The sequence below is a fragment of the Lissotriton vulgaris genome, chromosome 3_1 (assembly GCF_964263255.1).
Source record: "Lissotriton vulgaris chromosome 3_1, aLisVul1.2, whole genome shotgun sequence".
Taxonomy (NCBI): Eukaryota; Metazoa; Chordata; class Amphibia; order Caudata; family Salamandridae; genus Lissotriton; species Lissotriton vulgaris.
The window spans coordinates 296,168,235-296,190,657 of record NC_141689.1 but is presented as its reverse complement, the minus strand read 5'-3'; the positions used below and the strand labels follow the sequence as shown (position 1 = coordinate 296,190,657).

The following is a 22,423-nucleotide window of genomic DNA, read 5'->3' as shown; positions in this document are numbered from 1 at the left end:
CTTGAGGATTTTAAATCTTTTTTTATAGTAGCTGAGTTCTAAGTTTTTAACTAAGCATTGATTAGCTTCATTATTCAGTACGATTTTGTAAATAGTTGGTCTTACAGCCATAGATATTTCAGCTTTAATCCCAGTCACCAGAAAACCCATATGTTGTAGCAAAGATGCCAAATGAAACATTAAAAAATTGGAAACTCCCCAGCCTCCTCGCTCTATAGGAAGTGTCATCCACCTAGCCGCTCTTCTTGCCCTATGAAATCCCCACAAAAACCCAGAGCAGCTCCTTTCAATTTTGGCTAAAGATGCCGTTGAAAACTCCAGGGGAATATTCCTAAATAAGTATAAGAATTTTGGGAGGACCAGCATTTTTAAAACATTCTTTCTTCCATACATGGAGAGATGCAGGTGATCTAGCCTCTCTAATGTCCTGTTGACAGTATCAATCATAGAAATAATATTTATATCCGGTATTTGCTCAACCAACAATGAAATCTTAATCCCCAGATATGTTGCTTCGGTTTGAACGGGGAGGTCAGGAGTAGGCATAAAATTAGAATTAATAATCTGCGTTTTATCGATATTTAATTTATAACCTGTTTTGATCTGCCTGATCTGTCACTGCAGGGAAAGCCGCTGTAATATTGCTAGTGAGTATCACGATATCATCTGCGTAAGCCAATGTCTTATACATATCATTAATCTTCACTGGTTTAATATTCATGTTTTTCTCTAAATTGTAAGAAAACGGATCAATATAGTGCAAACAGCAGGGGGGAGCAAGGACACCCCTGCCTTGTTGATGCTAAATGATTTTGATTACTGCCCTGATATACGGATCTCTGCTACAGCTGATATATCGAGCGTCTGCACTGCTTGAATAAGTTCAGGGCAAAACCCCTTCTACTGCAGTACAAAACACATAACCCTGTCGAACGCTTTCTCTGCGTCCAACATGGCCACCCCCAGCACAGATCCCGTAGCTTTAGCCCAGTTAAGAAGTGCAATCACGCGTCTTACGTGATCAGTTGTATCTCTCCTGGGGATGAACCCATGCTGGCGAATAGACACCAGAGGCGTAATGATTTTAGCTAGTCTAGAAGCTATAATTTTAGAATAGACCTTACTATCTGCGTTAATAGGAGAAATTGGCCTATACGACAATGGAATAAGTTCAGGCTTATTTTTCTCTTTGAAGACTACTATTGTGTTCTTCCGCCAAGATTCAGGAATGTTCCCCTTTTGGGCCAGCTGAAATAGCGAAACCTTATCCTGCTCAAGTGCTGATCTAAATGTTCTAAAGAACTCTAAAGGAATGTTTTCTGGGCCAACCGCCTTACCGACTGAGAGAGAAAATATGGCACTTTCTATCTCTTCCTATGTGATTGGGGCAGCAAGAATCTTATTTTTTTCAGGTGTAACCTTTCTTGTTTCAAGATCTTCAAAGAACTCAAGGAATACCTTTGGAGCCGCTGCCTCACCCGCACCTATCTCTTCAGTATATAATTGCTGATAAATTCTGGAATACCTCAAAAATTTTAGTTGGAGAATCTTGAATCAGGCCAAGATGATCTTTAATGTTACATATTCCTCTGGCCACTTCTCTCTCTCTCTCTCTCTCAGCCGCTTTGCCAGGACCCTTCCATTATTTCCCCAAATGTGTATGTTTCTGCCCTGAACTGTGTATATTTAATAGCAATTTCTTCCCCAAAGTACTGCTGCATTGTAGATTTTAATAGAGCTATTCGCTGAAGACATTCTTCATTGTCCTGACCGTCCCCTATTTTATTCATCCGCTCAATTTCAGTCATCCTAAGCTGATCCACCCATCCACTGATCTTTTTTTGTTTAGCCTTCTGCCGATATATAGAAAAGCTAAGAGTCTCTCTGCGCAAGACAGCTTTGAACGCGTCCCAAACAATAGTTTCAGGGGAAGTGCTCCTATTAATACTAAAGAATTCCATTATCCATTTGGACATATGCTCACAGTATGCCTGCTCAAGGAGCAGCTTCCTTTCGAAAAACCACTTCCTCTGGACCCTAGAGATGCCACTTAGTGGCAGCTCATCGATGAGTGGGTTGTGGTCCGAGATGATCTTAGGGGAAATATCAATACTGGCCCTCTCCGCAATCTGATAGGATATAAAAACAAGTAGTCCAGACTGACAGATTTGTTATGAGGGGCTGAGTAAAAGGTATGCCCTGGGACCCCCAGTCTGTGTCTGACCCAGAGATCGACTAATCCATGTTTTCTTACTACTCTCTGCAGGGCTTTAAACGTCCTAACTTTCCTTCCTTGATGTGGAGCATTGCCGAGAAAATAAAAATGACTGTCCAAATGGATATTAAAATCTCCACAGAGAACTCCCGGATCCTTCCATAGAGCCAATTCAATGTTGAGATAGTCTAAGATCTCTGGGTCATCCAGATTAGTTCCATACAGTGCGCAAATTGTCAATGGGGTTTCGTTAATTACAAAACCTAAAATCACCCACCGTCCCCATTTATCCTCCTTACTTTTTTGACACAAACCAGTACCTTTCTTAGCTAGGATGGCCACGCCCCTTTTAGTAGTATATTGATGAGTACAAGTAAATAAATCTAGGCCAAAGCCTCTCAAGTACCCCTGTTTGCCCCACAGTATGTGGGTCTCTTGTATACATAAGATATCTATTTGCATAAATTGTATAATTTTATCCAATACATCTCTTTTCTTTCTATCATTCAAGCCACATATGTTCAAAGAGCAAATGCAAATGTTATCCTTTCCACCCATCATTCTTATTGACAATTGATTCTCCCCTCAGCCTAAAGAAATTGTTCAGACAATGCAAGTAGACTCCACAAGTCCTATCAAAAATGCTCTCATATTGAAACAAAATAAAATGCCATGACTAAAAGTGACAAGCCCTAGCTGTACAGCCCTCCTAATCACCCTTAACCCACCCCTTCCCCCTCCCTCTCCTTTCCACCCTGTCTCCCCTATCCCTTCCCTCCCCCTACCTTATGAGGCTTAGGGACCACCAGTCCCTGGTGAAGGAAAGCGGTGTCATTACCCCCTCCTCAATACCAACCCTCCCCCCACTACAATATCATCAAAAATTCCAAGAGAAAATAGAAAAAAAAGGGCACATGGTCACAGAGTATCAGAGGAATCCTACAAAAGAATTAAAGATAAAAGAAAGAAATAGCAGAATAGGAGAGATAAGAGGAATAGGAGGAAATCCGGAATCAAGCTTTACATCTTCCACTGTTATGTTATGTTATGTTAAATTTTTATTTATACAGCGCACGTACGCCCATGGGCTTCTTGGCCCTACTAAAACTTTTGGAAACCATAACACAACACAGAATGACCAGAGAGAGAAAGCCAGTCTACGGGTATGCCTGTCTAAATAGCAGGGTCTTAAAGGCATGTCTGAATGTAAGCAGATTGTCACTGTGTCTCAGAGAAGAAGGCAAGGAGTTCCATAAGGATGCAGCCAAGTACTGGAAAGAGCTGCCCCCTTGGCGTTTCCTCTTGACTGAGGGGATAGTCAGCAGATTATTTTGTGTGCAGATCTGAGGTTACGTGACGGATTGTGTTTACACAGCATGTTGGTGATGAATTTCGGGCCTTTCCCTTCTAAAGCCTTAAATACAATGCAGCCCGTTTTAAATATGGCCCTTTGATCTATAGGTAGCCAATGGAGTTCGGCCATTCCAGATCTGATAGAGTGCCATTTAGGTAAATTAAGGATGAGTCTAGCAGCCTGGTTTTGAACGTATTGAAGCCTCTTCAATTGGCCCACAGGAAGACCCAGATAAAGACTGTTGGAGTAGTCGAGGCGAGATAAGACTAGAGCAGTCATTGCTAGAATAAGGGCATAATGAGTCAGCACATGGGAGATTTTCTTAATCTTCCGTAGCTGGAAAAAGCTGGAAGATACGACCGTTCCAATCTGAGCTTTGAGGGATAAATCGCTGCAGAGGGTGACCCCGAGGCTCTTAACAGTATTGGATTTGGTCGGGGGGACTCCCAGGTCAGAAGGCCAGAAGTGTGGGCCCCAGCTGATTTCGCTTTTCCCAGGCAGGACCAACTCTGTCTTGCCTGGGTTAAGCTTCAGGTGATTTAGGTTTATCCATCTCTGGATATGGCACATGACCTGTTGGAATTCTGATACTGCCTCAGGGGAGTTCAGAGGAAACACCAATTGCAGGTCATTGGCGTAGTTAAAAATTTTGACCTTGTAATCTCTTTTTTTTATTTTTTATTTCAAATCTTTTTTATTGAAGAATAAGGATGAAAATAAAGACAATACAATAAATCTTCAAAGGTACGAATGAATAAATTCTTGGTAGCATGACACTTACAATAATCAATTGACCTTGTAATCTCTTAAAGAGTAAAGCAGGGGGCGCAAATACAAATTAAAAAGAAGCGGGGATAGGGACGAGCCCTGAGGCACACCACACAAAGAGATTCTCTTGGGGGCTGTGTAAGTTCCCAGTCTTACTGCTTGGGTACGGTTTAAGATGAAGGACCTCAACCAGCCAAGGGCGGGCCCCCTGAGGCCGGCCTGCTCGACACGGTTGACCAAGATAACATGGTCCACCGTGTCGAACGTGGCCGACAAGTCCAGCAGTACGAGTGCCTGGTGAATGTCCCTGTCTGCGTTGGAGTACAAGGTGTTCTGGACTGCTAGAATCACCGTCTCTGGAGTGGCAGGGACGAAACCCTGCCTGATTGGGTTCTAGATAGTCTGTACCCTCAATGAACTTTGATAAGCAGCTCGAGACATATGCCTCCAGTATTTTTGACAAAAAAGGCAGCAAAGAAATAGGTCTGTAGCTGGAGGGGTCAAAGAGGTCCAGTCCGGGTTTCTTGATCAAGGGGATTAGGAGCGCTTTCTTGAAGTTGCTTGGCACTGCCCTTTGTTCCAGAGATTTATTTAAAAGCGGAAGGATGCTATGAGGTATAGCCTGTGCTACCGCCTTCATGATATAGGGTGGACAAATGTCGTCTGGAGACCCTGATTTGACCCTGACCATCAATTCGGACAGTGTTTTGGTGTCGATAGGAGGAAAGGCGTCAAGAGTAGACTTATTATAGAATGTATCTTCCATGGGTGGTGCATTAGGAGGGATGGTGATGCTCCGTTTTATGGTCGCTATTTTCTCAAGGAAGAAGTCATTCATAGTCACATAGTTCCTGCGTGGGTGCTATAGAAGGGGCAGTCCGGTTGTCGTCACAGAGCTCATTTACGATATTGAATATGTCTTTGGACTGATTCGTAGAGTTCGAGATCTTAGCAGAGAAGTAATTGGTCTTATGTAGGAGCAGAGTTTTTTGGTAAAGCTTCCTCGCAGAACATTATATTTCTCTGTCTTGAGGCGAATAGTTTGCCCTCCACTTTCTTTCCTTCTGTCTGATCCCTAGTTTTAATAGTTTTAGTTCTGCAGTGAACCATTTGTGTGCGTCTTTCCCTCGTATATTAGGGAACTTCACTGTAGGGGCATGGAGGTCAGCGGCTTGAAGTAGCAACTTAGATAGCAAAGTTTCGTTAGGTTCTACATCCTCAGCCATTAAGGGGAGGGTAGTAGTAAGTGTTTCTAAGAATCCCGGAAGATCCATGGATTTCCATTTGCGAAACTCCTTGGCTGTTGGTGGTTTTGCTTTAGTCATACCTCCTATGCTAAGTGAGAAGTAGATAAAATGAGGGTCTGACCATATACAGGGAGAAATAGAGAGTGAGTGAACCGGCAGGTTATGTGACCAAATTTGGTCTAAACTGTGACCTTTCTGATGAGTGGGGAGGTGAATATGCTGGGTCAGGTTCAAATCTTCCAGTAGAACTTTGAGCTCGGCAGCGTGGGGATCTTGTTCCACGCAGTCGAACCAAAAGTTTAAGTCCCCAATTAACATGATTTTGGAATAGTTGACTACATGTGAGGCCAGCTGTTCAGTTAAGAGTGCCGGAAAGTTTGCCATGTATTGGGGTGGGCGATATATTAGTACTAATATTAAAGCCCCGCTTTCAGAGTCCAATTTGATGACTAGGTTCTCGGATCCTGGGAGAACTAAAGGCGACAAGGAGCGAAACTTAAAGGTCTTAAGGATAATGGCCGCGACTCCGCCCCCTGTCTTCCCCGGGGAGCGGTCTGCTGACAAGATGTAGTACTCTTGAGGGAGAGAAACCAGGATGTCGGGTAGAGAATTAGGGGTGATCCAGGTTTCAGTCAGCAGAAGAATGTCCGGCTTCTCCTGAGTCAGGAGGAGAAAAGTATCAATTTGATTTTTAATCAATGACCTAGTGTTTAAGTAAATGCAACGCAGGTCATGTGTAGTGTTAAGGGCAAGGCCGCCTTCAGGAGACAAGGAAGTATCATGCTTCAACAGGGCCGCCTGTGTGAGAGGGGTGGAGACGCCCAGTGATAGAATACGTTTGAGCGTGGTCATTGGAAGGGGCGGTAAGGGGGTAGGAGGGGATTTCAACTTTAATAAATCAAGGGCGGAGTATTTGATCAAATGGCCAGGGGGGCAGGCCCCTGGTCCCGTGCGGTCACGGACGGGCACAGACTGGCTTACCTTAGGCGCACCTTCGGCGCGCCATTGTCGCGCCCGCTTCGCTCCCGTAAACACATTGCTTTTTAAAGTCTCCCTCGGGAAGCACTAGACCGCTGACTGCGTCTAGGCTCCCGGGAGACACCCCCCCAAGATGGCGGCTCGCACTCCCCACTCCGGACCCTGATGGCCGGGAAGACTGCACGGGAGGCGGCAAGAGGAGGCGGAAAGCAACCTGCACAACTTAAAGGTGGGTTAAAATGTCAGCAAACAATTGAAAACAACAGTTTTAAAATACAAATTTCCAATTGGATAATGTGCAAATACGCAGCAAGCTCTCCGCTCGTGTCAAGCAACAGTTATGTGAAATGGTCTCCGCAAATGAAGCAGGGCGCTGCCACCAGCCCTGTACTCCACCGCGAGCACCCGGTACTGTGGTCTTTTTAAAGTCTCCCTCGGGAAGCACTAGACTGCTGACTGCGTCTAGGCTCTGGAAATGATCCCCCTATTCATCACAACATTACTAAGACCTTTTTATCCCCCGGTGCATTATAGATAGTTTGTAAGTCTTCTTTTGCTAAAATCTCAGATAGAAAAAATTGTGTCTGCCCCTGAAAGACTAATTACAATTTAGCGGGATTATGCAAAATCTGAGCACCTTTTGCTTGGAATAATGGCATTAATTGGCAAAGCTGCCCTCTTTTCTCAACTGTTGCAAGGCAGAAGTCTGGCCTTACAAAGAAATCGCATCCCTTTCCCCTTCTTTTTCTGTCTGGCCTAGCCAAATCATACAGTGCCTCTCGGGCCCAAAAATTGTTCAAGCAGTTAAGGATAGCCCGTGGTCTTTCCGTGCCTTGACCCCTTTTTTTCTGTTGGAAAGGAAACCATGAGCTCTTTGCAATTCCGTTTTCCAGTCCCAATGTAATTCTGGGAAGGCCTCCTCAAAGAGTTCAATCACAAATTGGTGAACATCCCCACCCCCATCCTGGCCCTTTGGTATCCCCAAAATCCATAGATTATTCCTCCTTGAGCGATTTTCGAGGTCCGTCCGCTTCCATGGGGTATCCTCCTTCAAGGATTTCAGGGACTCCGTGATGGTTCTCTGGTTACCCAATTCATCCTCTAATGTGGAGATTCTTGTCTCTGCTTCGCCGGTCCTAGCTGCAAACTCTGAGCTAGTCTTTGCTACCCTGCATATTGAGTTTAGTAGTTTTCGGCATGCACTCTGGTTGCACAGACTTTTTAGACGAGTCTCCTCACGATGTGCCATTATTGACTGATAAATAGTAAATTGTGTGATTTCTTCGGGGGTCTCTAGGTTTGGCCTTGACATTTCTGTTACTCCAGTCACGTCCTTGCTCCCTTCCAAGTTTGGGGAACATGAATAGTCCCAGACCATAGAGCCGACTGACACCAGGTTTTTATCTGAATCATGTTCCCATTTGCTTGCGCACTCTTCCCGGAGTATGAGAGGACTTGTCTTTAAGTTCTTCCTCTTCACAGCGCAAGCTTCCATTATCGCTCTCCTCTCCAGCCCAATCTTTACCAATACTTTCATCCCCAAGGAATTCGACTGGTCTGATAATGAATAGAAACTCTTCCCTTGAGTCTCCATCTTTCAGAGCACCCTGAGGTTCCTGTGCTCCTTTTTGCAGATCGTCTTTCAGAGCACCTTGAGGTTCCTCTGCACCCTTTTGCAGATCTTCAGCACTCACTGCAATATGGATCACACCTGTCTGATTAGCTGTGCCTTCTTCTAAACTGTTATCCTGGGGAACTACATCTCCCATAAGGCCACTTTCTAGATGCTCCATGATATTCGGTGATCCGGTATTACCCTCAATCATTTCATGATTATGTCTGTATTTGTTGAGCTCATTGTGTTGAATCCCTCCCTTTCCCTTTAAGTCGAGACTCCAACTGTTTACACCTCCCTGATGAGAGAGGTCGGTACCTCGAGCAAGCCCTTGTGTGAGTCCCTTCGGAATCGTTGCGGCTTTCTCAGCCGTAGCAGGCATTGCTACAATGTTGCCCACATCATTGTTACCTGTCAAGCGATCACCTGGCGTCTTGCTTCTTACAGCCTTCGCTTTGAATAGTGCGGGCACTATCTGGTGACCCCTTCCAGCAACTCCGTCCTTGCCCGAGATAGAGCGATGTGTATCATCCACAGCAGTGTCGTCCGGCACGGCTTTCCCGTAATTCACTGCATACCCGGCACTAGCGGGGAGGCCGCGTTCTTTGCTCCTCCAGCGGACGTCTTAGGCGGCATCGCAGCAATTACACACAAAAACTGGGCTTCGACTGCCGCCGGATGTAGAGAGCGAGCACAGGCCAATCTTGCGGGCTGAGGTAAGCCACAAAACCAGAGTCTTAGATGCCAAATCATCCCAGAGAGTCAAGGCACTTATTTCTCTTTGTCGTAACCCTTTATATTACTCCAAAATCTTATATGTACGATATACTGCACATAAACAAGGAGGGGAGAAAAGTCCGTCAGGGGGAAAGAGTATGACCAGCTCACTCGGCCACCTCCTCCATCTTGCCTTGGACAGGACTCCTAAGGGCCTCGTACATTTGCCTTTCTAATAAGGATTCCAGTCATTCATGAGTTCCTGGAAAGTTTGGAAACCAGTGTGGTTTTCACCAAAATAAATGGGCTTTTCTATGAGCTGTTTCATAAGTGTAACTAATATACATGATTGGGTATTGTTATTTTAGGAGCCATCAGTCACCCCGCAGAATGAAAGAGATGAATGCATTTTTAAAACACCATTTATGATTTTTCTCGGTGATATGTATTGGTGTTTTACAGCACAAACTTAGTTGTAGAGCAACAAAGTGATGTATGCATTCATTAATATAATTCCAGGTGAACAAATTAGTTCCTTTCAGGTCATGTCCAAAGGGAGGTTCAAGAGTTTTTTAAATTATAGGATGAGATGACAACATCGCTTTTGAAGAGATGGATTTTGAGTTTCTTTCCTTAGTGGAAAGACGGTGGTGAAGTTTTATCTCTAGGGGGCTGTTATTCCAGATCCAAGGTACATAGTAGTTCGATATGGATTTTTTTCTGTACTTGCAATGTTCGCATCTTAGTTTGCAATCTGGGTGTTGTAAGGCTTTTTTGTGCTGCACTGATTTTGGGTGTACACCAGTAGGATTACATAAAAAGTGATTTTGGATTGTAGCGTTAATTAGGTAGTCCGGTGTTTTTATTTCTTTAAATCAACTTCCCCAATTTGAGTTTTTGGGTATTTCCGTTTGTGCTTGGGACTAATGATTATCGAGACTGTAAGCAGATTTGTGTCCTTGTTATGTTATAAACCTTTTTTAAAGCATGCATTTATGGAGGGGACTATCTATGTTGAAAGTTTTATTGTTCAAATGAATATTCCTTGTGGGAATGTTTTGGTACTTGTAACCACACCACATTAGGTCAAGAGCAGATTTAGAATTATTTTCTTTGCTCATGCTCTCTTATTTATTTGACATGACCTCAAATCCATTTACCTGAGTATTTATTTTCTGATTGACTACGTTTAATTCAAGCATTTCCTCATTTGTTGCTAAACCACTCTGACTAATTTCACCACCTAATTCAGGCCTATAACTAAATAGTTTTCTTTGTGTGTTTTATCTTCAGAAAAACAACCCAGCAATAGTGGTTGTAGGCAACAATGGAAAACTTGTCTACGATCATCAAAAGTAAGTATTTCATTTTATATTTCTTAAAATATTGTGCAGCTTGACTAACAATTTTTCACTCAAAATAAGCATTTCGACAAAAAAATATACATTGTAGAAGTAGATTTCTATTCATTTTAGAAGTATGTTTTAATTTGAACTGGAAAGTCTTAGTAAAAAGATATTCAGTATCAGAACACAGTTGTGCGCCCTATTGCTGGGGAACATTTAGCTTTCAGAAAATATTTGTACTTTGTGAACGTCTGGAATATTCAACTAAGTGCAGACAATACAAAAAAAACTACACAGTAATTCACCAGTATAATATTCATTAAAAATCAATGTTCCTACCTAAATATTCTGTGCACTATTATTTGCATGAAAATGTCTTGCGCTTTGTTACTTATTTTTACCTCTATTGGTATTCCTCCTAGGGGTTTTATTCCACATATAAATATTTCAATTGTAATTAGATTCAATGTTCTATAAGTACACTTGGGTCCGCATACAATGCGGTGTATGGCATGCAAATAATCTGCTACCTTGTGGACTGGGACATCTGTTTTATTGATTCTTTACCCTGAATTTTATGCATTAGATTATCTTATCTTGTTAAACGTACTGCCTGGGCAGGTGTCAATGCTCCCTGCTAGGTTGTGAATTTACTTTTTCTTTTTGTCAGACCGCAACTTCATTTTTATCTGCTAACAACCAATTTAGTTGAAGAAAACTGTTTAACAGTTGTGTAAAGTTGTGGAATAATTTCTTCAAAATCTACATCAGAATTACGCAGGGGACACGCATATTCTATTTGATTCTATGAGGAGGTTTGAGCAGCAATGAGTTATAAGGGAATTAGTACACAGTTATGGGAGGCTTAAGACCCACTAGTACAGGTCTACTAATCCCTTCCCAGTTTGTCTTGCTCGAATGGGTAGCCAATGTTTTCTAACTTGGTGATTGAACAATGGATCACCCTTTGGTAGGAGCAATTTAGTTCAACCCTAAACACTTTTTATATTATTTTAGTTAACAGTCATAAGACTTGCTGAAAACACAATGAATAATTCCTGGAAATGTAGCTACATAGTGCACGCTATATAACTGAAATCAAACCAAAATGTTTTTATCCACTAGTTGACACTGCTCCATAATAAGAGCATTGTTAGCACTAGTGGGGTTTTTGTAGGTAAAATATGCTTGAACCTGCCTTTGTTAATCCAAATGATATTTTCTATCTCTACTTTTGTACCACAAGTGCCAAGTGTGAACGAGAAACATCCCTGCATTTGTTTCATGCTGGGAAGGGAGTGAAAATGGCTTCCACAGAGTTGGGTAGTGGAACAAACCAGTCACTGCAGGCTTATCACTCAAAGTCCTTCCACTTCCTGACTTCCTTATGAAGCCTTTACAGTTTCCTGTTCTTTTGTGAAGCAGGTGTCTTCACTTCATTTCTGGCTAGCTCAAATGTGAAGCCTTTGTGGCTTCTGAATGGTGCCTGTTCCATGCTGGCTTACCCTAATGAGACAACCTCCACTAAGGTTTGCTCTGCTGGACTTTGCTCCTTGTCTTACCGATCACAGGCAGGCTTCTCTTCATACAAGGGGCAGTATGCTATCCTTTTATTACTCACAAGTTCTCAATACTACCATAAATATGCAGAAGTGAAGGGGTCATTGTATATGTTTTACACATATTACCTGTTCACTCTCTTGTATTGTAAAACATCTCAATTGATGAGCCTTGTTTCGGTTTTCTTGGCGGTTAAACCTATAATTTTATGCTATGCAATTACTTCCTTATCTACTCCTGCATTAAATGATAGCTAACCTTTAGGAGGAGTGAAAGGCTCTGAGCAATATTTGCTATATTGTTTTGCTGAATTACGTGGTCGTGGAATGCTGTTATCTGATTTTGAACATATCAGGAGAAAACTATTAAATTTTCACAGAATACTGAACATCTAATTGTGTTTATTTCACAGTCTGTTTCTGTTCTTGTACGTGTTGTGTATGTGAAGCTTGTCTGAGATCGATAATTTTACTTTGTCTTTTAGTGATGGTGCCACCCAAACTCTGGCATCCTGCCAAAGGGATTTTCGTAACAAGCCTTATCCAGTTCGAGCCAAAATTACATATTACCAAAGAACACTCACTGTAAGTGTGCATGCTTATTCCTAACCCAGTGAAATGTTATACTTTAAAATTAGAGGTGTGTTAAATGCAGGACTACTCTTTCACCCATGTTGTCAGTGGGAGTTTGCATCCTAGTTTTTGGATAACAAAAGGATGCTTTTGTTTAAAGGTACAATTAAAATGCATTGATTTACATTTGTTGGACTTTCAGTAACTATTAAATGGCATGTTCACAGTAACTATAGGTGAATATGGAACACTTTGCCCAAGTTAATTTAACATTTTATTCAGTTTGTAAATATTTAAAATTATTGCAATATTGCTAAACTATGTTCCCTATTTTAAAGGATGCATTTTCAGGAGTTCATCGTTGAAATCTAAATAAAAGGACCATTGGACATATTTTCTATTTTTTCTAAATTCATGATGGCCTGTACAAGACAAACATATTGTAAAGTAACAGATCAACTTTAGTGCCATGTTGACGTTTTACCCTTATACTGTTTTCCTCTTTCACATTCTCATCAGCTCTTAATGAAAGCTCGACCTAAACCTATTCATTTTCAAGAATCTCCAGTATGTCACATAGTCAGTTACTGCCCATCGGTAGAAATTCAGCAGTTCAGAGCTTGGGACGCAAAGGAATCTGCCTCTGTTATTTTACCATGTTGGCAATCATTGGTGGGTCAGGGTTGTATGAAAACAAAATTGAAGCAAAAAATGTCAGATATATCACCAAATAATATAGAGGACAAATATTCTGACTTGGTGTTCTTTGTATGTAAATGACAAAATGGGGACTGCAAAAATATAGAAAACCAAAATATAGTTACAAAATTAGGGGCCGATTAGGATTGCGGTGAATCCGCATCCTCCGGGCCGGCGAAAGCCACCGCCGGCCAGGAGGATGCGGATTCACCGCTGCGACCGTGGCGGAAAAGCTCTTATATGGTGGCGGTGTCTATCAGACACCGCCAGCCATATTAGGATGGGGCAGAAAACATGCTTTTCCGCGGCGGCTTTTCCGCCGTGGAAAAGCATGTGGTCCTTCGTGTTTGGGGGCCCGTTGCGAGCCCCCAGGGTGTTGAGGGGTGGGGGGTGCACATGGGGGGGTACCTATGGTACCCCCCCTGCTTGGCATGCACAGGGTGGCAGGCACCACGCGGTGCCTGCCAAGTTGTGCATGCCAAGGCTACACATGCATATTTTACATTGCAGCGGGTGCTGCTTAAAGCAGCACCCACCGCATTGTAAAATAAACGGGATGTGACCGCCAGGGTGGCGGTCACATCCTAATTTGCACGGAGGGACCGCCGCTGCCCCTGTGGACGGTCCCTCCACCTCGGGGGTGGCGGACGGACGCTGGTCCATCCGCCATCCTAATAGGCCCCATAGAATTTAATTGGAATATTATTTACAAGCTTTAAATAAAATGATATGCTCTGAAATAAATATAAAACAATAATATCTGTGAAATACAAAAACTCATTTTGAATAAAATACATACTAAAAATAATTACTAATTAAAAAAACTAAGTTCAATCCTATAATACGCTTAAAAGTACTAAAATCAACAAATGTATAGAAATAGTCCTTAAAAATATAAATACATAATTATTAATAAATCAAATTAACTCTGTAAAAATGAAACCTTGTAAGTTGGACTGTGGGGGGTTCAGATTTCCCATTCCAACTTAAGCAACATTAGGGAAAGTGTCATACTATGGAGGGATCAGATTTACTATGCCCACTCCAATTTGTTCAACAGCAGGGAAAGTGTTGGACTTTGGAATGCTCAGACCTACTATTTCCACTTTAACCTGCGGAACATAAAGGAAAGTGTTTTTGAAAGCTTAATTTTACTATTCCCATCTTCCCACCCCAAATTATTTAAAAGTATATACACCCAAAATTAGCATAACATTAATTTTAACAAATGTATATACGTGTGTTTGTGTGCACATATATACTTAAATATTTACTAATTAAAAATAAATATTATAAAAACATGGAATGACTTCCCAACTATCGAAGGAAGTAAAATTTAGTAATACTTGAAAAAAGTTCACAGTACGCATACATTTTTTCAGAGAAAACAAAAATTGATAATCCATAATCTAATTTATGGAATTAATAATCAAATTAGCACACTTAAAATAAACAAGACTTATATTTAAAATAAATACTAAACAAACCCACCGTATTCATGTACAACCTCATCACCCCGCCAATAAAGAAATTCAAATTAAAAAAAATATTTAAATATGTCACCAAATAAAAAAAAAGATCCTAAAAACATACATTTAAATAATGATAACCAACAAACTGTAGAATGAAAAAACTACTAAAACACAACAAAATAATTAAAATACATTATGTTAAAATATATTCAAACATGCAGAGTACCCCCAAAGATATTATTGCCTTCTATTATGTGTCCCACAATATTTTGGACATTACAATATTTTTGGACTCAATATACGTACCCCACCTTAACTTTGATTCAATATTATGGTAGAACACAGTGGGTCAGGTTTGACTGAATGTTTATTTCTTCGCACTCACTCAAACCTGGGCCACTTTACAATGGATTCATGGTATTTTGCTCCATTAGGCATTTTACATGGTACAGAATAGTTTACATTTGATTCTAGAATCTGCTTGATTCAGAGTGCTTTTCGATGATGATATACAATTGTTTTTCTTTAATTTCAAACTTTTTTAGTCAACCTGGTTTAAAACTGTGCAGTCTGTTCATAAGTTTAAGGAGTCCAGTTCAGATGAAGGTGCAATAGTAGCTCACTCATGCAAGCACAATTGTTAATTCTACCTGATGGTTTTGTGAAGGTGAGATCAAAATGTGCAGCATTTTTAATCACTGCCTCAGACCTCACTCCCTTCTTCATGAGCAAATCCCCAATTGTTTATTTTCAAGAGTCACAACCCTACTCTGTCATCTCTCTGAATGTCTTGCTTCTGTCCTTCCGGTGCTCATTTTTAGGCAAGCACTTTTTTCCTTTTTAACCACTCCATGAGAGTGCATGTGTTTTCCAGCTATATCCGCTATATTCTGATCACTCCTCACCAAATGCCCACTCCTAACTCTCCATGTTTTGGTCTCACTCATGTTGCATGGTCCATATTGTGTGCTTCTCCATCTATCTAACTTCCTCCATGCCCTGAGCTCTGTGTTTCTTTTTCGCTTGTGTGCTTCTCCCCTGCTCCTTGTGTGCATCTCTTCCCTCCCTCGCCAACTTGATGAAAACCTGCTGCACTTATCTAGAGTGATTTATCCTTTTCCGTTTTTGGACCAAATACGGACCAGACAGCCGTCTTTTAATCCTTCTCATTGTAGGACATATGGAAAGGCAAATGTTGCCCCACGCCCTCCCTTTAGAGGGTCTACCAGTGATCTGTGGCACCAATGCTTTCTTCTACACCCCAACAACTCCTTTCCCACCCTTTCCCCTTCTGTAGTCTGACCACTATGGGAGCACACACCAATGTGGCAGTGGCAGGGTGACACCTAAAGCTGCCAATTGAACTATCTTTAACTAGGCCATTGTTGTGTAGCAGCACAAATTGCTAGACGTGTCAGCAGCATCCTGATTTCTGGTAGAATTATGTGCTGTTGTATATGTAGTTTCATTGTTCCTGTTAATACTATTTTTTATTTTATGCTAAATTTCTCCCAGTAGTTTAAATACAGGATGACAAATGATTATATATGTGCCTATGTACATTTAGAGTGTTCATTTTCCAGGTGCTAATCAACAATGGGTTTACTCCAGATCGAGAAGACTATGAATTTTGTGCCAAAGTGGATAACATGATAGTCCCGTCACAAGGGTACTTTGGCATATCAGCGGCAACAGGGGGGCTTGCAGGTACTATTTCTTTTATACAATAGATGATGGTTTTTCTAACATCAATTGTTTTACAAATAATTGATGATTTGCTTCTCCTTATACAACCGGTTTAGCTGCAACCTTAGTTAAGACAATTTTTTAGGAAGGGGAAACCACAAACAAGTTGGTTGAAATGTTACTTATGGTAGATTAGGGCCTGATGTATCAAAAGGTTTTTACTAATTCTTGCCTACTTGGAATTGTCTAGAAGTAGGGGTCTTACATTATTATTACATTTTTTTATGCAATTGCAGTCAGGAAGTGTGAACTTTGTGCTGTTTGGGATATCTTTTGTCTCTCACATTTCCTCCTAGAATTGCTAGACCAGTAGTAGTGTATGTAACAGTTATCAGATATATTATGATATCAATTCAAATAATTCGCCAATTTTCTGTACAATGTGTAATTTCAAATCCTTATTTTTTTAGTTTAGTTTTCTACACCTAAAATTCCTTTTGTATGGTGAAATATCGGTTGAATACAGACCAAGCATTAGCTTTGGGGATATTCTGACAGCAGTTTATACTCATAACTTGTGTGGTAGCAGAGCCTGACAAAATAGTGTAAATTTGTTGTGGTAGTCACAAACAAGACAAATGAATGGAAGTATACTATTATCACTGGGAGGTTCTGTAAATCCATTACAGTGAATAGTTTCTTTCTGAATCAGACCATTAATGCTTATGTCTATCGAAATTACTTTTTATTTTAAACATTCTACATAATAGGGGTGGTATCCTTTCTATAAAACTCACTGAAATTAGTTGTAATTGAACAGCTTCAAGTTGAATTTTGATGACTTATGTTTCATGACCTAGCTTTGTCACAACTAATTTATTTGACTGTTTTGTAATGCAACTGTATATATCTGCAAATTGCTGTGGCATTTTAAATTCGTAATGCAATTGCCACCATCAAATGGAGGTCTGTGTATTCCGTTGATATGAAAAAAGAATTATGTGCATTAAAATATGGACTTTTATGGCCTTATTATGAGTTTGGCAGTGCGGGAGCAGTACTGCCCCATTCCTGCGCCACCAAACCCATGTATGAACCTCCTGCCAGATTAGGAGATTTCTCCTGTCTGGCCGGCAGCTCTTTGGCATTCCCACGTTGGTGCCTATGAAGTAGGCACCACAATGGGAACATCAAAATCAGTACCTGCTCTGCATAACTGCTGCAGTCCAAGCTGTGCAGGTATTGGTGTGCATGCACACAGTGGGGGAACAACATGTCACAGAGGCACTGTAGGGCATCCATTGTTTCCTCACTGCCAAACGTTTCATGGCGGTCGCACCACCATGAAAAGTGTGGAAGTGAGAAAACTGGTAATATGGTTGGCGGAGCCACAGCGGTCCCCCAAGCATATTGGTGGCTCAAGACCGCCGTGCCAGGGCCAGGGATCTCTGATCCCTGGTGGTTGCGGTGGTCTCAGGGTGGCCCGACCTCCCTGGTCATAATACTGCTGTCGGAAGACTGCCACCGCCACGCCCCCACGAGTCTGGCGTTCCAAGGACCGCCAGACTCATTAAAAGCCCTTTACTTTTGCACAATTTACCTGTGATATATTTCTCATAAAGATTTTAAAGACTACTGTGGAAAACATATCTATAATGCATTCACCAAAGCTGTTTATTTTGCACTTTTTGTAAAGTTTAGAAGCAGGGTGAATGACGCTCTAGAGCTTTCCATCTCCAGTGAAAGGAAGTGAAAGGAAGGAGTAGTGGAGAGATGAGTGTATGTTTTATGTGGGGTTATGGGTATATGTTGGTGTACCGGGAGGTATGTGAGGCAGGGTGTGTGGTTGTGTATGCACTATTAATTGAAGCTACATTATCTTAGACTGAGTGCTCCATTTGTGTCAGAGGAAATATTGCACACAATCTATTTTGTGTTAAGCAGTGAAGTCATTTTGTGTCTTTTTTTGTTTTACTTTTCAGATGACCATGATGTTCTCTCTTTTCTGACATTTCAATTGACTGAGCCTGGAAAAGAACCAGTGAGTATTGTTGTAAATGTACACTTTTGTAAAAATGCACCGTAATTAACTGAGTAGTTCTATAAGTTTAATGGATTCCTGCAAACCTCTCCTGATCAGTGAGACTTGAGAGCTTCCAGTCTAGATTCAGCGATACTGCTTGCTTAGCATAGATATGTATGTGTTGAAATAACAATATGAATGTGCAGTCAGGGAAGGTGTAATAGATATAGTTCAAGTGTGGTAGGGAGACACTCTAGCACTGTTGCCCACAAACTGCGAGGCAATGTGCCACATGTATTAGTTTAATGACTAACCTGCAGGCTGGTAAACATGCAGAGTACTTGGTATAGGTGGGGGCAAGAACAGCTTTTAGACTTAGTAAGATATTTTTTTTACACAATGAGACTATGCTTTTGAAACACTTGACGTAGGACAGATGACATTCCGCTCTTATCTATCATAAAACCTCTTTGAAAAACTCTCATATCTCTAACATTGTTGGTGCCTCTTGCAGACCAAATATCATCCTGGTTGTGCTAATCTTACACCTGCTGAAAAATCATACCATGTAGCTTGCTGAACTATTCCATTTCTATGCATTAACCCGCCTGCCTTTCATTGAAAAGGCACATATACAAGAACAGTCTGTTACAACAGCCTCTTCCCTCAGTGACAAAATTACTCCTGCTCTCCTGACCTTGCTTGACCTCTGCAGCCTTCGTCACAGTAGACTGCCAATCACTGTTCTAATCCCTGAAAACACAAATAGGTATTTGCCAATATAATCCTGCAGTGATTCAATGCTGATCTTGCCAACCATCACTAGTTTGTCATGATGGGATCCTTAAGATCCCTGAAACTCTTGGATTCCTGCCGAATACCTGGGGATCCATTATATTCCTTAATTATGTTCATTCTCTTAAAGGAGCCGACCCCAACATATTCATACTTCGCAACAGCCCGCACCAATAAGCCCATGACTTTCAAATGTACCTCAAAGCATCCTAATACACTGTGATTCAATAACGGAAAACCAGCCGCAAGCTAATATAGAATGTTAAATACTCCACTCTCTTTAGACCAAATTCCATTCTCTAACACTACCATACTGGAGCATATAAAAGCATGTGGTAGTAGTAAAACTTTATTTTGGGCAAAAGGCCATAAAAGTCCTAAGATAGTAAACAAGATACACTTAGCAGCAAGTAAAATCAGTCAGTATCCCAATATCTGAGGGACACGAGTTGCGAATATGAGGATACGTTCAGAATGGAAACTAATAATATTCAGATAAAATGCAGTGACACAACAGTGTGTGACTATAAAGTACTCAATGGCATACGGTCATAAGGACGCGAAATACACACTGAGAATAAAAATACAATTGATTACATAAAAAGATGAAGCAGAATGAAAGCCCTGTTTCGATTAGACATACCTAGAACCCAAACAGTGAAGTTGGATGGCTTACATATTCAAGTAAAGTTCACGGATAGAGAAGGCAGGTAAACAAAAACCTCAATTAAGGGTCTGCTATGTGCTCCTACCAATTTGGCAGTTGAATCCGAATATCTGAGCTACACTTGAGGAAGAGTTGTGAAACAGAAAATGATCGATATCATCAAGCTTATACCCACACAGTTTACACTTTGTCATGAAGGAGTCATGAAACCATTTGCTGGTAACGGCCCTTAACAACAAGATTCCAAAAACGCAATTTGATGTATAAGCTTTTTGCAAAGGGGGGAGTCAACTCATCAAGATAAAAATCACATTTGGGGAGTGGTTTCCAAGAAAAGAATTGAACAGATAACAAACCCAGGTTAGTTGATTAGTGCCAATGGCCCACTAAAAAGTCCCAGTGGGTTTAACTTTAGAATGGCCTTCGTATTAAAAATAATGCACCCAGTAGAGGTGTAAAAAGGCTGAAAACCTAGTTTTGTAAACCATTCCTTCAGATGAGTGATCCACTTGATCTTCTTGCCTAAGTCTAGACTCTTGATTTCCAGGACATCCCTTCAATACAGGTCCAGTTCAGGTTTGGACCAAAGGAGGGATCTTCGAGCAGTGAGATGCTCTATCTTTTATGAGCAGTACCCAGGATGATAGGTAGAGTAGGGGCAGACTGAGGCAGTTTGAGATGTGAATTGAGAACATTTAGTTCCTTGTACTTTAGCAGATTGAGATTTGTATTTCCCCATAACTCAGCACCACAGAGTGCAGCTGATTGAGTTTTAGCTGTATAGACCTAAAGTGCTGGAGAAATGGCCTGCAATTGCGAGGACTTGAGGATTTTTAGGATACCAGCCCATATATGGGGAATACTCCAGCTGCATTGAGGATCTGGGGTGACAAGGAGAGAGAATTAGAGATCCTTACCCCAAGCATAAACCTAGCTGACAGACCATGCAATCACTTGGATTAACGTTTAACTCCTTCAAAGAGCTCATAGACAAGAAAACCAATGCATCTTGGTACAAGCTATTCTGGGATAAAAAAATAAACCAGAAGCTGATCTCAAAAATATTGTACAACCTATGATTCTCTCTCATCTTGATGGAGGAGGCAACACCCTACTAAATGGTCTTCCAGGCTCCTCATTGACTCCTCTGAAAGCATTGTTCATGCTGCACACATCTCATCAATAACGCTTAAATGTTCATCCACATCAACCAAAAAGCCAAACAGCTACATTGTCCTTCCGTCAAGGCCGACATTATCCTCAAGATCATCTGCATTACCTTTCAAACTGTCAGAGATGACAAGTCCACTGAGACTCTAGCAGCCTTAGTGGGACACTGACCCACCAGCAGCTATGAATATTGGCAGACGGGAGACCAGGAAGTGCTAGTATTAAAGGAGTTCTCCAGCTACGCACCCAAGATTTGGAACAATATCCCAGTTGCCATCAGAACTGCTCCAGCACTCCTCCAATTGAGCAAGAAACTGAAGACACATCTCTTCATAGAATACTATAACCATGCAATATCAGAACTTCTCTTTTACCAGCCTGGGTGTAGTGTTGTCTGTGATACAAAAGGACATTTATGTCATTGTTCTTCTGGCTTAGTGTGCTCTTGTTGTTACTCTAAAACATGATATTCTGTTAGGTTGACTACATTCTGAAACCATTGTGCCGAATACTGCTATTCAATAATTTATTTAGTTTTCTAGGATAGACCCTGTAGCATCTTGCACAGGAGCATTCTGCCTCTACATTTACTGTATCTACATAATCACTTAGTACCACAGATTATCATGGTACCAATTTAAGAGTGATTAATAGTATCTAGTCCATACAGCTATAGCTCAGTTACCAAAATCATCCATAGCTTGAGAAAATTACATTAAATGTTCGGGGGAAAAAACAAGCTTTATTTTATTACATATTTTTTGTGATGGAAGCATCAATAAAATATATAGAAAAAAGGCTCTTTGTAGAAAAATATTTGTTGTTACCTGATTCAGAGATTAAAATGTTGATTGTGTGAAAATCCTTCTTTAGAAAGAAAATTCTTTTTATTTCATTTTTAACTTTATATTTTTTATCAGACCAATGAAGGACCTTGCACAAAAGAGAATAAAAGCTTTGTTTATTTATTACCATAAATCTGTACTTTACTTAACTGTGACGGCCCGATCTGAAATTGGCAATATGAAAATAAGCAACCAAGTAGTCTGTTACTGAAAATTATTTCATAGATTTTTTGATATCTGGAAGCAAATTGTCTTTCCCTGCTGGAGAAAGTAGTTTGATAAAGGGCAACAAGATCCATGTGACATTTATGCTCTTATTGTTGAGCTGTTTGGTTTTCTATGGGGAAGAGGTATGATTATACCCATTTGCCATCCCTGTCAAAGGATGATCTACACTTGTTTGCCAATCAGAACATTGATTTGGTTTCTGTGTTAACCAGTCTCATTACAACAGAACGTATTTATTCTCTCTGTGTCGACACCTCTGTGGTACAATCTAGATGGAGATAAACTAAGAGCCCGATTACATGTTTGGCAGTCTGGGAGCAGCCGACTGCCCGCTTCCACCAAACCTGCAGTCGGGCCACCAGCCAGATTACGAGTTTCCTTGTGTCTGGCGGGCTGTTTTGGGCATTCCCACATCGGTACCTCAGAAATAGGCACCTCTGGGATCGCCAAAAACAGTTCCTGCACG

At 41.1% G+C, this 22,423-nt stretch overlaps 1 protein-coding gene across 1 annotated transcript in view; it reads left to right on the top strand.

Annotated features, from left to right (window-relative positions):
- Positions 1-22,423, top strand: part of LMAN1 (lectin, mannose binding 1) — a 304,017-nt gene that overhangs the window by 83,548 nt on the left and 198,046 nt on the right. The window contains exons 4-7 of the mRNA XM_086960488.1: positions 10,188-10,249; positions 12,285-12,384; positions 16,127-16,250; positions 18,212-18,270. Of these exons, the coding sequence (XP_086816614.1) occupies positions 10,188-10,249; positions 12,285-12,384; positions 16,127-16,250; positions 18,212-18,270 (345 nt within the window). The remainder of the gene's footprint in view (positions 1-10,187; positions 10,250-12,284; positions 12,385-16,126; positions 16,251-18,211; positions 18,271-22,423) is intronic.